This window comes from Orycteropus afer, unplaced genomic scaffold, assembly GCF_000298275.1.
Source record: "Orycteropus afer afer isolate SDZICR_OR568_19922 unplaced genomic scaffold, OryAfe1.0 scaffold00354, whole genome shotgun sequence".
Lineage (NCBI taxonomy): Eukaryota > Metazoa > Chordata > Mammalia > Tubulidentata > Orycteropodidae > Orycteropus > Orycteropus afer.
The window spans coordinates 2001225-2015287 of NW_006921941.1; the positions used below are offsets into that span (position 1 = coordinate 2001225).

A 14063-nucleotide genomic window follows, 5' to 3' on the forward strand; every position below is an offset into this window, starting at 1 on the left:
GACAGTGAGACCTGATGAGGTGCATCATCCTCTCTGACCTGTGTTGAAGATCAGCCCTTGTCACTTATTTTTCAGATCCCCATGATAAGGACACACAGGTGAAGCAGGGTGGGATAGGAGACTAATGGTTGCTAGGGGCTGGGGGAGGAGAGAATGGGGAGTATTTATTGATGGGTATGGTATTTCCTTCTGGGGTGATGAAAATGTTTTAGAATTAGATAGAGGAGGTGGTTGTATGATATTGTGAATATACTAAATGCCACTGAATTGTTCACTTTAAAATGATTAGTTTTGTGTTGTGTGAATTTTACCTTACTATTAAAAAGGAGTCGGGAAAGCATATTTGATTCTAGAATTTTGCTTAGATAATAAAAGGGATTCTGTGATCTTTCTAGGAAGTTGTTTTTTATGTAAGTTGTGTTATATGAATGAAAAGTTTTTTGTTTGTTTTTTTAAATTGTGATTTGGGTGAAAGTTTACAGAGCAAATTGGTTTTCCATTCCACAATCCATACACATTCTGTTTTGTGACATTCACTGCAATCCCCACACTATAACAGCATTCTTCCCACTTCCTCCCTGTGTCCACCTCTTTCCTTTGTCCTTCCTTCACATCCCTTCCCGCCTTCCTAGCTCTATCCCTGGGCAAATTCTGTCCTCTTGATCTCATATGCTTAATCTAATGAGTGCACACCCTACTGATACTACTCTTCAGCTCATAGGCCTGTCTGTCGTTTGGCTGCCAGTTGAGTCACGGAGGTAAAGTTTGGTTCCTAGCTTGAAGGGTATCTAAGAGCCATAGTCTTGGATTGAATGAGAAGTCTTATTAATATATGATCTTGTGTTTCAGTGGTGTGTTATAGTTGCCTCTCAAATCTAATGAGCTAGACTTAGTTTATCGGTATTTTTAAGGTCTTGTCTGTATTATCTATTTTGAGTTCAGAAAAAAGTGAGTAAAATGGGAAAGGGTGTCAGAACCTTGTCACATTAAAGGAACTGGGCATATTTAGGAGGGCAGCCCTAGTGAGGAACATAAAAGCTGACTTCAGATTAGAAGAGTTATGTAAAAAAGGCAGTGGGTGCATTTCATACAATTCCATGGACTAAAACTAAGACTTTGCAGAATGACAGTTTTTACCTCATCGTGAGCAATACTTTCTGGCAGATCTGTTTTTTTAAAAAAAAAATTGTTCTGCTTTGGGATGTAGTAATAGTCTAAGTACTAGCATGTTGAAATAGAAGCTGTTCTGTTATTATTATAATGGTGTTACAGTGCGGGGATTGCAGTGACTGTCACCAAACAGAATGTGTATGGATAGTTGAATGGAAAACCAATGAAGAAGTCTAGGACACCAGTGTCCAGGCTTTTGTTTATAAAGACTCCAGTGCACACCAAAAGTGAGCATGCTTCATGAGAGAGCAGATGTATCTTATTTTCTGTTGACTGATATAATGACCAAAAAAGCACCATGAATTCAGCAATTCTTTAAAATAAATGTATGTTTTACAAACGACTGTAGAATATACATACATTTGAAATAAATAAAGATAATATGGTCAGACATTGATTCATTCTGCTGGTGAGAGTATGTATTTCCAATCCCCTCACAATAACTTTGTGCCCTTTCAGGTGTCTGGCTTTCAGACTGAGTGCCATTGGCCTAGAATGAGCACTTTAAATAAGGAGTTTTAAAAAATGACTTCTCAGAATTTTCTTTTTTTTTGAGGAGTCAAGATGGTAGGTTTATTCTTCTGTTGTAGTTTTTTTGTTTGTTTGTTTGTTTTTAATTGTGATTTGGGTGAAGATTTACAGAGCAAATTCACTTTCCATACAGCAGTTCACATATACTTTGTCTCATGTCATTGACCACAATTTACCACAATGCAACAGCTCCCCTCCCACTTCCTCCCCATAGTTACCTCTTCCCAGTGTCCATCCCACCATACACTCCTGCCCCCTGAGCTGTCTCCCTGTGCATAAGCACCCCTTCTTTCTCCCATGATTGTTCTCTCCAAAGAGTGTATCTACTTGAGGTAAAAGTTCAACTCATATGCCTGTATTTTGTTTGGCTGGAAACCACAGGTATGGGTTCAATTCCAGACCTGAAGGGCAGCTAGGAGCCATAGTCTCAGTAGTTCCACCAGGCTCTATCAGACCAGCAAACATGGTCCCCACCTCTTTTTTTTCTCTGCAGATGATTTAGAGTTTTGTTCCACATTGTTCTCCCTCTCTATCAAGGATTTCCTACATAGATCCCCTTCCAAGTGGATGACAGTGGTAGCCGGACACCATCTAGTTCTTCTTCTGGTCTCATAGTTGTATAGGCTGCAGATCAGGTGCTGTACCAGTCACTAGGTCTAACTGTTTCCATTAATTTTGGTTTTCTTCATTCTTCTTTGCTCTGGACAAGGAGAGAACCATTGTTGCATCTAGATGGCAGCTTGCTAGCTTTTAAGATCTCAGTTGCTGCTCACCAAAGTAGGAGGTGGAACAATGTTTTGTATAGTATGTTAATGCCAATTGAGCTTGATGTCCCCTGCGACTATGGTCCCAAGCCCGCACGTTCAACTACTCAGTCCCTTTGGGTATCTGGCTATGACCAAGCAATGACCACAGCCTTGCCCCTTGTCAGCTCTACTATACACCTGGGAATTCTGATCATTCACATAAACTTATAGGACCATTTTCTGCCAACCCTATATATGTTCTTGGATACACTCCACATTTCATAGACATATGCATAAAGGGCAAGGAGGCCACATGTTCTGACCTCCTCTAACCCCACAAGAGGAAGACAAAATCACCATCAGTAACCCAAGGCCTATTCCCGCAAGGCCAGACATGCTGCCTCCTTCCAGCCCTTTCATCAACCATTCCACCCAAAGCACTCACCACCTCTCTCCTGGGTTCAATAATTCACTGCAGTGGCCACACAGAACTCACAGATTACAGGGTTTATTACCAAGCTACAATTCAAGTTCAGGAAAAATGCTCAGTCTCTCTCCCAGCCCACAGTCTCTCTCCCAACAGTGAGTATCCCTTGGTGTCTCACTCAGCAATATGTGTCTCTTATGTCTCTTTCCCAGCAGTGTGTGTCTCTTTCAGGAGTGTGTGTCTCTTTCAGCAGCATGTCTTCCTCAACCAGCAATCAGAGAGAGAGTTCTGCCTCAAGGAGGGTTCCTTTTGAGCCTGGCAGATTGGCTGAACCAACCAATCATAACATCAGAATTATAAACACTTGAGAGAGAGTGAGAACCTCCCAGAACATTGTTTAGTGCCACTCCCAACAGAAATACTCCAGGTGGACAACTTTAGCAATCAGAAGCTCCTCAGTTGCTCATGGCAAATTCCACCTCAGAGTTTACAAAGACTTATGGGTAGAAAAGCCACACTAAGTAATTTACTACACTGCAACATACCTAATCGTTTAGCCTGTCCACCCATCTATCCATCCATATACCCATGTTTGCCTTCACTGACAACACAGTACTATATGTGCAAAAGGGTTCCTATTTGTTGTCTGTATTTTCAGAGTTTTTTAAGGACTTCACCTTTCTTCCTTTTTCCCTGTCTTCAGAGCTGCAGCCACGTGACGGTTGTGGACAGAGCGGTGACCATCACAGATCTTCGATGAGCTGTTGACCTGAACCCCTTCTAAGAACTCTAACACCATATCAGTGTACTGTACCCTCTTAATTTAAAATTTCCACAAAGCTTTGGAAGCATTTTTGGACAGAATAGAAAGTGGGCATCACCTGGGGAGAAATGATATTTCTATTTTTGATTGGGAAAAAAAAATCATTGAATGTATTTTTTAAGCAAGTCTGGCTAAAAAGCGTGAATTGTATTCAAGTAGCTTTTAAGTCTGCCCAAAGAAAATTCAAAAGAATAGGATAATGAACGCCCGTACACCTTTTGTTCTAGAGTCACAAACTGTTAACATTTTTCCCTCTTAGCTATCCTGATTTCTCTGCCAGATTGTTTATTGTTTGCCTTTGGACTGAATAAGGGCACCTATGCAGAAATTTGGAAGTTGTGTAGAAAATCTTTTGGGTTTCTCTGTGGTTCATGGCAATGTTATTGGAGCTCATTACAAGGGTAAGGAAGATTAACAGCTGATTACACCTGACCAGATGGTGGGCTTGCAAACCCTGAAGGATTATTTTGTCAGGAATTACTGTTATTTAACAAATATTTCAGGATATTTTTTCTCTACAATAAAATAACAGTTATCTTATTTTTTTTGCATGTGCTATAAAGTGATCAATTGGATCAAGCATTGAATAAACAGGTTAAATACAAGGTCTGGTTGTTCTAGGAAAGGTGAGGGAGAAATGGGGAATTTGAGCTGTACTGACACTGAAGGTGTGTCCCAGTTCACTTTTAATTATTCACTGTTTTTTCCTCTGCCTGTTGCCATTTTCCAGGAGTGTGAAGTCATCTGTTCTCTTGGTGCTGTCTCAAGTGGGTCATCCCATTCACTTCTTCCTTATGGCCTAAAAGCTTTCAGCTCGGGATAATGTGGCTTTTCTTTGGAGTGCCAGGTTACACTCCAAATAAATGAGTACATACCCTAGCCACGCTACTTCCTTTTACTTTGTTGGCTTTCCTTTTCTGACATAAACACCTCCCAGCAAGGTGTTGGAGGCTGCAATTGAGTCCACATTTTTCTTTCTGTGAGCTGAGCCTGGAAATAATGGTGGTGTTTGTGACACCTCCAGTAAGTTCAGGAGAGTAAATACATTGGGTAGGAGAAGAATGGAGATTTCTTACCAAATTCTTATCAAAATTCTGTGGGGAGAAAAAACAACTGTGAATGCCTAAAGTTTTGCTTAATTTTAAAGTTTTGTGTCCTGAATCTGTTTGGTCTTTATTGCTTAAGTTAATGTCCTTGAACTTTCCCCCCTAAAGATCTAACCCTCTCTATTCTTTCCCTTCTCTTGGGTTCTTAACTCCCAAGGTATCAGAAATACTTTGTTCTGCAGTTATTGTAGGTCAGAATGCAGGGTCATGAGGGTTTGGACATGGTAGGAGGGCCTCCACAAGTACTTCTTTCTTTTCCTTGCTGTCAGCCCAGAGGCAGCTGGACTGTTCTGCCTTGCCCAAAACAGTCCTGAAATTGCATGATCCTAAACTTAGCAGGGAATTCATCCCCTTGTCTCTATTCCCAAGGCTGTCACGTAGCGGAGGACTTCATTACCTCGAACTTGGACTACTGTGGTAGCCTTTTACTAGGTCCCTTTGTTTCCAGTGTTTGTTTATTCCAGTCTGTTCTGTACAGCACTATCAGAGGAAACTCCCCACATTACAGCCACCATTGTGTTTTCTCTCTTGCTCAAAAACCTGCAAGATTCCTATGTTAGGCTATCACTGTCTCATGCCAGTCTTTGGGCTCTGCTACTGCCATTTCTCATGCTGGTCTCTCTGCCAATTTCTTGACTCTGCTGCTGCCATCTCTCATGCCACATGCCGGGGTCTTTCTGCCAATGTCTCAGGTCAAGGATGCACTTCAACCCAGATTTTACATTTTAGGTATCTGTCAGAGCAGCACCCCACTCTCTTGGTACCATATTCTGTTTTGGTTACCTAGGGCTGCTCTAACAGTAATATACCACAAATAGGATGGCTTTAACAAACAGGGGTATATTCTTACAATTTCTGGAGACTAGAAGTCCGAATTTCAAGTGCCAGCCTCTAGGGGCTGTGTGAAAGCCCCTAAACATTGGGCTTCAGCTCTGCCTCTTGCTTCCAGCCCACTAAAACTAGAGGCATCACTTCATTCAGGCAGCTACTGGCTGCTGAAGCTGACAAGTCCAAAGTCAACAAATATAATTGCACAGTCCCAATGTTACCAAACCACATGGCAGGCTACTAACTCAAGTCTAGAAGGAGTCCCAAGATTGGCAAGGCATGGCAGGCTATTGAACAACGACATGGCTGTATGCCTGGTTCAAGTGTGCCAAGAGGCTAGAGACCATTCCCAAGGCATCTTCTTATATTTGGGAAGCAGACCACATCCCTAAAGCAACTACTCAGCTCCTCACAGTTGATTCCACCATGGAGGTGATTACCAGTCTCATCGTGGGGAATATTACATCCATCTGCCCAGCCACTCAACCAGGCCCAGCCAAGTTGACACAAAAACTGAACTACCACAATTCCCATCACCTGAAATCCAAATTTAGCTTTTATTCAGAACTTTAGCTTATGGCCACATAAAGTTCTTACTCCTGGCTGCACAAATCATCCCCTGGGGAGTTTTTAAAAATACTCATGCCTATGCCTCTCTTCAGTTAAATAAGACTCTAGGGTGAAGCTCCAGGTATTGTTTTGTTTTGTATTATTTTTGTTTATTTGCTTAGATGATTCTCAAGTATATCCAGGGTTGCAAATCACTGCACCAGTCATTTATACCTAAACATGAGCTCTTTTATCAATCTCTTATATCATTGATTCAGCAAATGCTTATTGAACCCAACAGAATGCATCATACATTACAACTACATTGATCACAGTGTTTGCCAAACTGCTGTCTTTTCCTGTTTCTGCTCCTGTGCACAAGATATCTTAGTGGCTAGATGGGTGCAAGAAATCAGTCTTCAGATGTGCTCTTTGCACCTGTTACAGCACTAGCCACTACAGAGGTATTTTACATAGGGTTGTTTCAGGATCTCTCTCTTCACCCTACCTCTGCGTAAGAGACATGATATTGAGTCTTCCCACAAGAAAGCAGGGAAACTGGTGGGGCAGTTGGAGAGAAAAGGAGAGAAGAAGGAGCCAGAGTTGAAGGGAAAGGGCAAAAGGAATATTGTGAATAAAAGGGAGTCAAATCTGAAACCTGAGCAAATAAGCTTTTATTGAAAAGATAACAACTACTCAGCTATAGGATTGACCTCTGGCTCCTGATTCACAAATACCATGTGGCTGGTCCAGCCTATGAGGAGAGGCATTTTCTGGTTGCATCACAGTCAGCCTCAAAGGAACTCAACCCTGCAAAGTGCCATGGGCTAGGAGAAGCGGTTTTGCTGGTGATCCGTACAGGGCTGGGTTTTTTCAGATGATTGCTTTCACATGTTCCTAGCTAAATGGGACTAAAGAGGAAGAAGAAACCACTGAAGTCTTTATAATGCTCTTGTGTGAACCTTAAAAGGCAGCGTGGGCAGAAGCATTCCCCTCAAAGGCATGGTAGATGTTTGTTGCTTGAGGGGCAAGAGTTTTTTGTTTTAAATGCATTTTATTGAAATATAATTTATGTACAGTGAAATACACAAAACTAAAGTGACATGGGTCAATGCATTTTTTTTTTTTTTTCTTTTGCAGTGTTCCTTCCCCTGCTCTCCTATCCCTGGCAACTGACAGAGAAAGTTTCCCTCCATATATAAATCTTTCCTTGACTCTCCACAACAACAAACTAATACTATATTTGTCCTTTTTGATTGACTTATTTCACTCAGCGTAATGTCCTCCAAGTTCATCCATATTATGTGATGTTTTGCAGACTCTACATTATTCTTTAGTGCTGCATAGCATTCCATTGTGTGTATGTACCATAGTTTGGTCGTCCACTCTTCGGCTGATGGGCACATAGGTTGTTTCCATCTTTTTGCTTTTGTAAATAGTGCTGTGTTGAACATGAGTGTGTATATGTCTGTTCCTGTCGTGGCCCTCACTGTTTTAGGATATATTACCTAGTAATGGGATTGCTGGGTCAAACGGTATCTCCAATTCCAGTTTTCTAAGGAATCGCCATATTGCTTCCCACAGTGGTTGTATCACTTCACAGTCCCACCAGCAGTATATGAAAGTCCCAATCTCTCTGCATCCCCACCAGCATTTGTTATTTTCTGTCTCATTGAACCTTGCCATCAGTGCTGGGGTGAGACAGTATCTCATTGTTGTTTTGATTTGCATCTCTCTCTGATGGCCAGTGATAGTGAGCATCTCTTTATCATCTCTTAGCTGGCCACCTGAATATCCTCCTTGGTGAAATATCTATTCACATCTTCTGCCCATTTTTCAATTGAATTGTTAATTCCTTTGGTGTTGAGGCACTGGAGTTTTCTATAAATCTTATAAGTCCCTTGCCAGATAATATAATTATTGACAAGTATGAATTTGTTGCTGTCATTTTTGTTACGTGCTTTCTCATGGTGTTGATTTCTTTGTTCCATATAATTTTCTATGCTGAGCTCGTTTTGTTTATGAATTGTGTTATCACTTCCTTTGTTGCTATTATTTTAGTATTTGCTAAATATTTGTGCTGGTCCTCTTTTTTCTTTTGATGTGAAGGTTTATCATTTTTCTTTGAGGTTACCCTGTGATTTATAGTTTTCTTCCCAAGTTTAGAACAGTCCGTTCTATCTTGTAGTTGTCTTGACATCCCTACCATCTAGAAGTTCTGTAACAACACAGTTTTTTCCCTCTTTTTGGTTTGTAATTGTCCCCAGTTGTCAGTTGATGTCTCTGCTTCCCTGTTTACAATCTTGTAGGCTTCTTTACTTTGGATACTTCCATAGCTAGTTTGGTTTCTGGGTTATGTCATCATGTGTGTTAATGGTCAGTTGTTGTTGGCTGTTGTTGCTTCTCTGTCTAGAGGACTCCCTTTAGCATCTTTTGTAAGGTTAGTGTGGTTTTAACAAATTCCCTTAATTTCTGCTTATCTGGAAATGTCCTAATTTCACCATCATATTTGAGGGACAGTTTTGCAGGGTACATAATTTTTGATTGGATATTTTTCTCTTCCAGGGTTTTATATATACCATTCCATTGTCTTCTTGCCTGCAGGGTTTCTGCTGAGAAATCAGCTTATTCCTATTGGTTGCCCCTTGTAGGTAACTTTTCGTTTTTCCTGTGTTACTCTCAGGATTCTTTCTTTGTCTTTGGTTTTGGTGAGTTTGATGATGATATGTCTTAGTGATTTTCTTTTGGGGTCAGTCCTGTTTGGGGTTCCTGAATGGATATATTCTTATTTTTCACCATATCAGGGAAGTTCTCTTCCAACAAATCTTGGACAATTTTCTCAGTGGTTTTATTTTTCTCTTCCTGTTCTGGAATTCCAGTCACATGTAGGTTATTCCTTTTGATGGTATCCCACATAAACCTTAGGCTTTCTTCATTTTGTTTTGATCTTTTTTCTGATTGATCCCTTTCCAAAGAAGTATTCAGGTAGTTGTCTTCAATCTCATTAATTCTGTCTTCCATTGCATCAATTCTACCCCTTTGCCCTTCCAATGTGTTAACTATTTCTAACAATTTAGTATTAATCTTCTGGATTTCTATCTGTAGATTTAGAATCATTTCTAATTTTTCATTTATTTTGTCATTTTCTTGTATTTTCTTCCAAAATTCTTCTAGGGTTTTCTCTGTGTTTTCCTTGATCTGTCTCTCAATGCTTTGAAGATACTAAATATAATTCTTTTGAATTCCTTATCAGGGAGTTCCAATGCTGTGTCTTCCTCAGGGATATGTTTTGGATCTGTAACCTGGTCCCTTGTTTCTCTTGCTTTATCTTGTTTCTTTGTGTGGACTGTGGTGCTCTGTTGTGTCTGAGGCATTGTGATATTTTTGTGTTTAATTGGTGATTATATGTTGGTGGGACTTGCCCACGATTTTTGTTTTCTTTGTATGTTATCTACGCAAGGAGGGTACTGTGCTGTGCTCCTCTGTTCACTAGTTGACAGCACTTACATGCTCACCATCTGTCTCCTTGCTTCTTGTCAGCCTCTTACATGTCCCTGCCAAGTTTGGTAACCAGAGCCTATTCTTAGGTCCCTGGAATCTGAATGAGAATACTATCACTTTAAAATCCAAAATGGTTGCCACTTGTAAAGATTTAAAATGGCTGTGCCCTTGGTCACTTTAAATATCCAAAATGGCCACTGCTTGTAAACATTCAAAATAGCTGCACCCTCAGTCACTTTAAATATCCAAATGGCCACCGCTTATAGGCATTCAAAGGGGCTGCGCCCTCAGTCAGTTTAAATGTCCAAAATGGCCACCATTTGTAAACATTCAAAATGGTTGCACCCTTGGTCACTTTAAATATCCAAAATGGCCACTGCTTGTAAACATTCAAAATGGTTACCACATGTAAACAATCAAAATGGATGCGTTGAGGGGCAAGAGTTTTAACTTAAATTTTGGCATCCCAGAATTTAAAATTGTATAAGTGTTTATACTCTTTGACTGTTGATTGCTTCTTTTGGATTTTATTTACTCCAGTGAAAGAAGAAATTTTTCATATGGATGTCGAGAGAGATGGAGACCTAAAAGCAAATCTTTAATGAAGTAAAGGCTTCATGAGTCCTGCAACTTTGGTTTGTTTCAAATGGATTTGGGGAACACAGTTTTAGAACCAGACCAGATATTGTTTCCTAGAAAGTAGTTTATTTCACCTGCTGATATTGTGCCTCCCACTCCCCTGTATTACAGTATTTAACCCCAACTGCATTTGGAGATGGGTTTGTCTTTCAGACCTCTGAGTCCAGAGAGGGACTTGTTAGTCAAGGCTCATTTCTTCTTGTGAGGACCTTTGCTTGGGACACTGTTCAGATCAGGACCATTGGAACATTAATGAATGAAGTGCCAGGTTGGACATTTGAAGTCTTTGCTTCTAGAGCCAATTGTTCATTCGGGATGTCATTTAACTTTTTTCTTTTGTCTTTAATATCTATGAAATGAGATTTGCCTAATATCCCTACCTCAGATTAAAACAGAATGAAATCAGTGTGAGGCCTTTGAGAGTTTTAAGATTTAAAGTGTTTGTTATATGTATGTCTTGAAACATTAGATTTGAGGTGGTGATGTTTCCATCTCCTGGGTAGAGAGACCCTGTTCAACTTCTAGCCAGAAGACTCTTGGCAGAACCACATTCTATATTACTGGCTGGGCTTCAGCTCTAAATCTCTGTCTGGTCTGTCCTCTTGTCTGGAGCTGGAATATGAGGAGATGGTGGTCAAGAACCCTCAGCAAAGGAGTCAGCAGTTGAGATCTCCTTCCAGCACCAGGGCATGTCGTTGTCCCCCCCAGCAGGCACATTTAGTGGGTGGTTATAAGAAGATGGCCTGAAAAATAGCTGTAAAAAGAAGGTCACAGAGATAGGAAGAGACCAGGAGATGGTGACACTATTGTCTTATCACAGAAACCAAAAGGAGGCACTATTCAAAAGAGGGCAAGATCAATGTTGTCAAATACCTCAGAAGGGGTTTTCTGGGCTAAGGACCAGGATAAGTTTGTGGGATCTGGCGGTTAGGGGAGGCTTTCCTTGACAAAACCATCTAAAGAACTTCATCCCATCATGCTGTCACATTGCCTTTACTGGCTGGGTAGCACTACCACTAGCTAAAAGTATCTATTTATTCCTCATTTATGCATCCCAATCCCCTAAAGTATACTTGAAAACAGCAGCTTTGTCTTGCTCAGTCTTACAGCCTCAGCACCCAGAGTAGTACCTGACAATAAGATATTAATAAATGAGCAGAGTTGTTCAAAGTCACCCAGCTAGTAAGTTGCAAAACTTTGCTATTTGGTAATAGAACAGTAGATGTGCAGACATTTTTAATAATGATTCTAAAAGATTTTGCAATTTAAAAATGAACAAGTTAAACATAAAAGGTTACCTCTTAGAAAGTAAGAGAAGGAAATGTGAGAAAGAAAACTCACTATATATAGCCAATTTAGAGATGAAGGATAATGTAATAGCATAAATAAATACTTGGAATTTCAACAAATTTAGAACTTTAAATGCTTTTATTATTAAAAAGTAATCAAAAGGTATAAATTAAGCATTTAACTCAAATTTTAAAAAACAAAATCTATTAAGAAAGCCAAGAGGAAAGAAACAAAGATTAAAGTAGAAATTACTGTTGAAAACTAAACACTGTTTTTGGCTGCAAACTATTAAGTATTTACCTAGAAAGTAGAAGCTATTACCCAAAAAATAATTATTTGGGAAAAAAGACCTAGTAAGAGAGATAAGTTGGCCACTATAAGATACATATATAAATTTAAAAATAGCTTTCTAGTACAGGTAATAGCCAGTTGTAATTAGAAAAAAGTAATCTCACTCACCTAGCAGCCAAAAATATAAAATACCTTGGAACAAAATTAACAGGAAATGTGCAAGTCTCACCTGAAAAAAATCACTAAGCTTTGCAAAGGGACATGAAGAAAACAAATAGAAAGACAGGCATGCCGTATTCCCTTAACGTTTTAAAATTCTTCTGTACATGATCCATAAGTTTAAATGCAAGTGTACTCTAAGATCTCACTTTTTAGCTTGAAAAAATTATTCTGAAATTTGCTTTTGTATAATTTAATTTTTGTATAGGTGAAATAACCATAAAAATTGCAAGAAGGATTTTGGGGAAATTTTCATTACCAAATAACTACTTTGTATGTATATGTGTGATTTGGGTGCAAGTTTGCAGAGAAAATTCACTTTCCATATACTTTTGTCTCATGACATTAACTACAATTTACCACAATGCAACAGCTCCCCTCTCACTTCCTCCACATAGTTAGCTCTTCCCTGTGTCCTTCCCTCCATGCACTCCTGCCCACTGAACTGTCCCCCTGTGCATACACAGTGCTTCTATTTTCCCATGATTGTTCTCTCCAAGGAGTGTATCTATCTAATGTAAATGTTCACCTCATATGCCTGTCTTTTGTTTGGCCGGAAGCCACAGGAGTGGGTTCAATTCTAGACCTCAAGGGCAGCTCGGAGCCATAGTCTTAGTGGTTCCATTAGGTTCTATCAGACCAGCAAATCTAGTCCCTTTTTATTTTTTTTTTAATGATTCTGAGTTTTGTTCCGTATTGTTCTCCTACTCTATCCAGGATCTCCTACAGAGATCCCCCTCTGAGTGGTTGACAGTGTTAGCTGGGCACCATCTAGTTCTTCTGGTCTCATAGTCATACAGACTGAGGATTACATGGTATACCAGTCACTTGGACTAATTGTTTCCATGAATCTTTGGTTTTCTTCATTCTTCTTTGCTCTGGATGAGGAGAGACCCATTATTGCATCTAGATAGCCGCTTGGAAGCTTTTAAGATCCCAGTCACAACTCACCAAAGTGAACAGTCTTTTGTGTGGTGTGTTATGCCATTTGAGCTTGATGTCCCCTGAGACTGTGGTCCTGAGCCCCTTGTCCCTTGTCAGCTCTACTATATACCTGGGAATTCTTACAAAACATAGCAATACACTTGTAGAAACATTGTCTGCCAACCCTATACATGGTCTTGGGTACACTCCCTGCTGCATAGACATACCTAATAGTTCATCCTGTCCACCCATCTATCCACTTATATATCCGTGTTTGCCATCACTGACAATGCAGTACATTGTATGTGCAAAAGGGTTCATCTTTGTTGTCTGTACCTCCCATGTACCTCTCTATGTCTTCCTCTTCCTCAGTGTCACCATATTAATCACTCACATTTGGTACATTGCCCTTCTCTTCACCCATATCAGTGCTTGTTTCTACCTATCTAACAGTGTTCCCTCCTCTCCCCCCCATTCCTGGTAACCAAAAAAGATAATTTCCTTCCATATATAAACCTTTCCTTGACTTTTTACAGTAACAGACTAATACAATATTTGTCCTTCTGTGATTGACATATTTCAGCATAATATCCTCCAGGTTCATCCACGTTATGCGTTATTTGCAGATTCTACATTATTCTTTAGGGTTACATAGTATTCCATTGTGTTTATGTACCATAATTTGGTTTTCTATTCTTCAGTTGTTTCCATCTTTTGGCTATTGTAAATAGTGTTGTGATGAACATGGCTGTGCGTATATCTGTTCTTGTCCTGGCTCTCACTGCTTTAGGATATATAACTAATAATGGAATGGTTGGGTCAAATGGTATTTCTAATTCCAACTTTTTAAGGAGTCACCATACTGCATTCCACAGTGGTTGTATCATTTTAGTCCCACCAGTAGTGTATGAGAGTCCCAATCTCTCCACATCCTCACCAGCATTTGTTATTTTCTGTCTTGTTGAACTTTGCTACTAGTGCTGAGGCAAGATGATATCTCATTGTTGTTTTGATTTGCA

The 14063-nt window shown here is 39.8% G+C and overlaps 1 protein-coding gene across 1 annotated transcript in view; it reads left to right on the forward strand.

The window, feature by feature from the left end:
• LOC103207094 (STAM binding protein) overlaps positions 1-3634 on the forward strand; it is a 37030-nt gene extending 33396 nt beyond the window's left edge. Inside the window, exon 9 of the mRNA XM_042782511.1 lies at positions 3578-3634. Within this exon, the coding sequence (XP_042638445.1) occupies positions 3578-3634 (57 nt within the window). The remainder of the gene's footprint in view (positions 1-3577) is intronic.
• The last annotated feature ends 10429 nt before the right edge of the window (positions 3635-14063 follow it).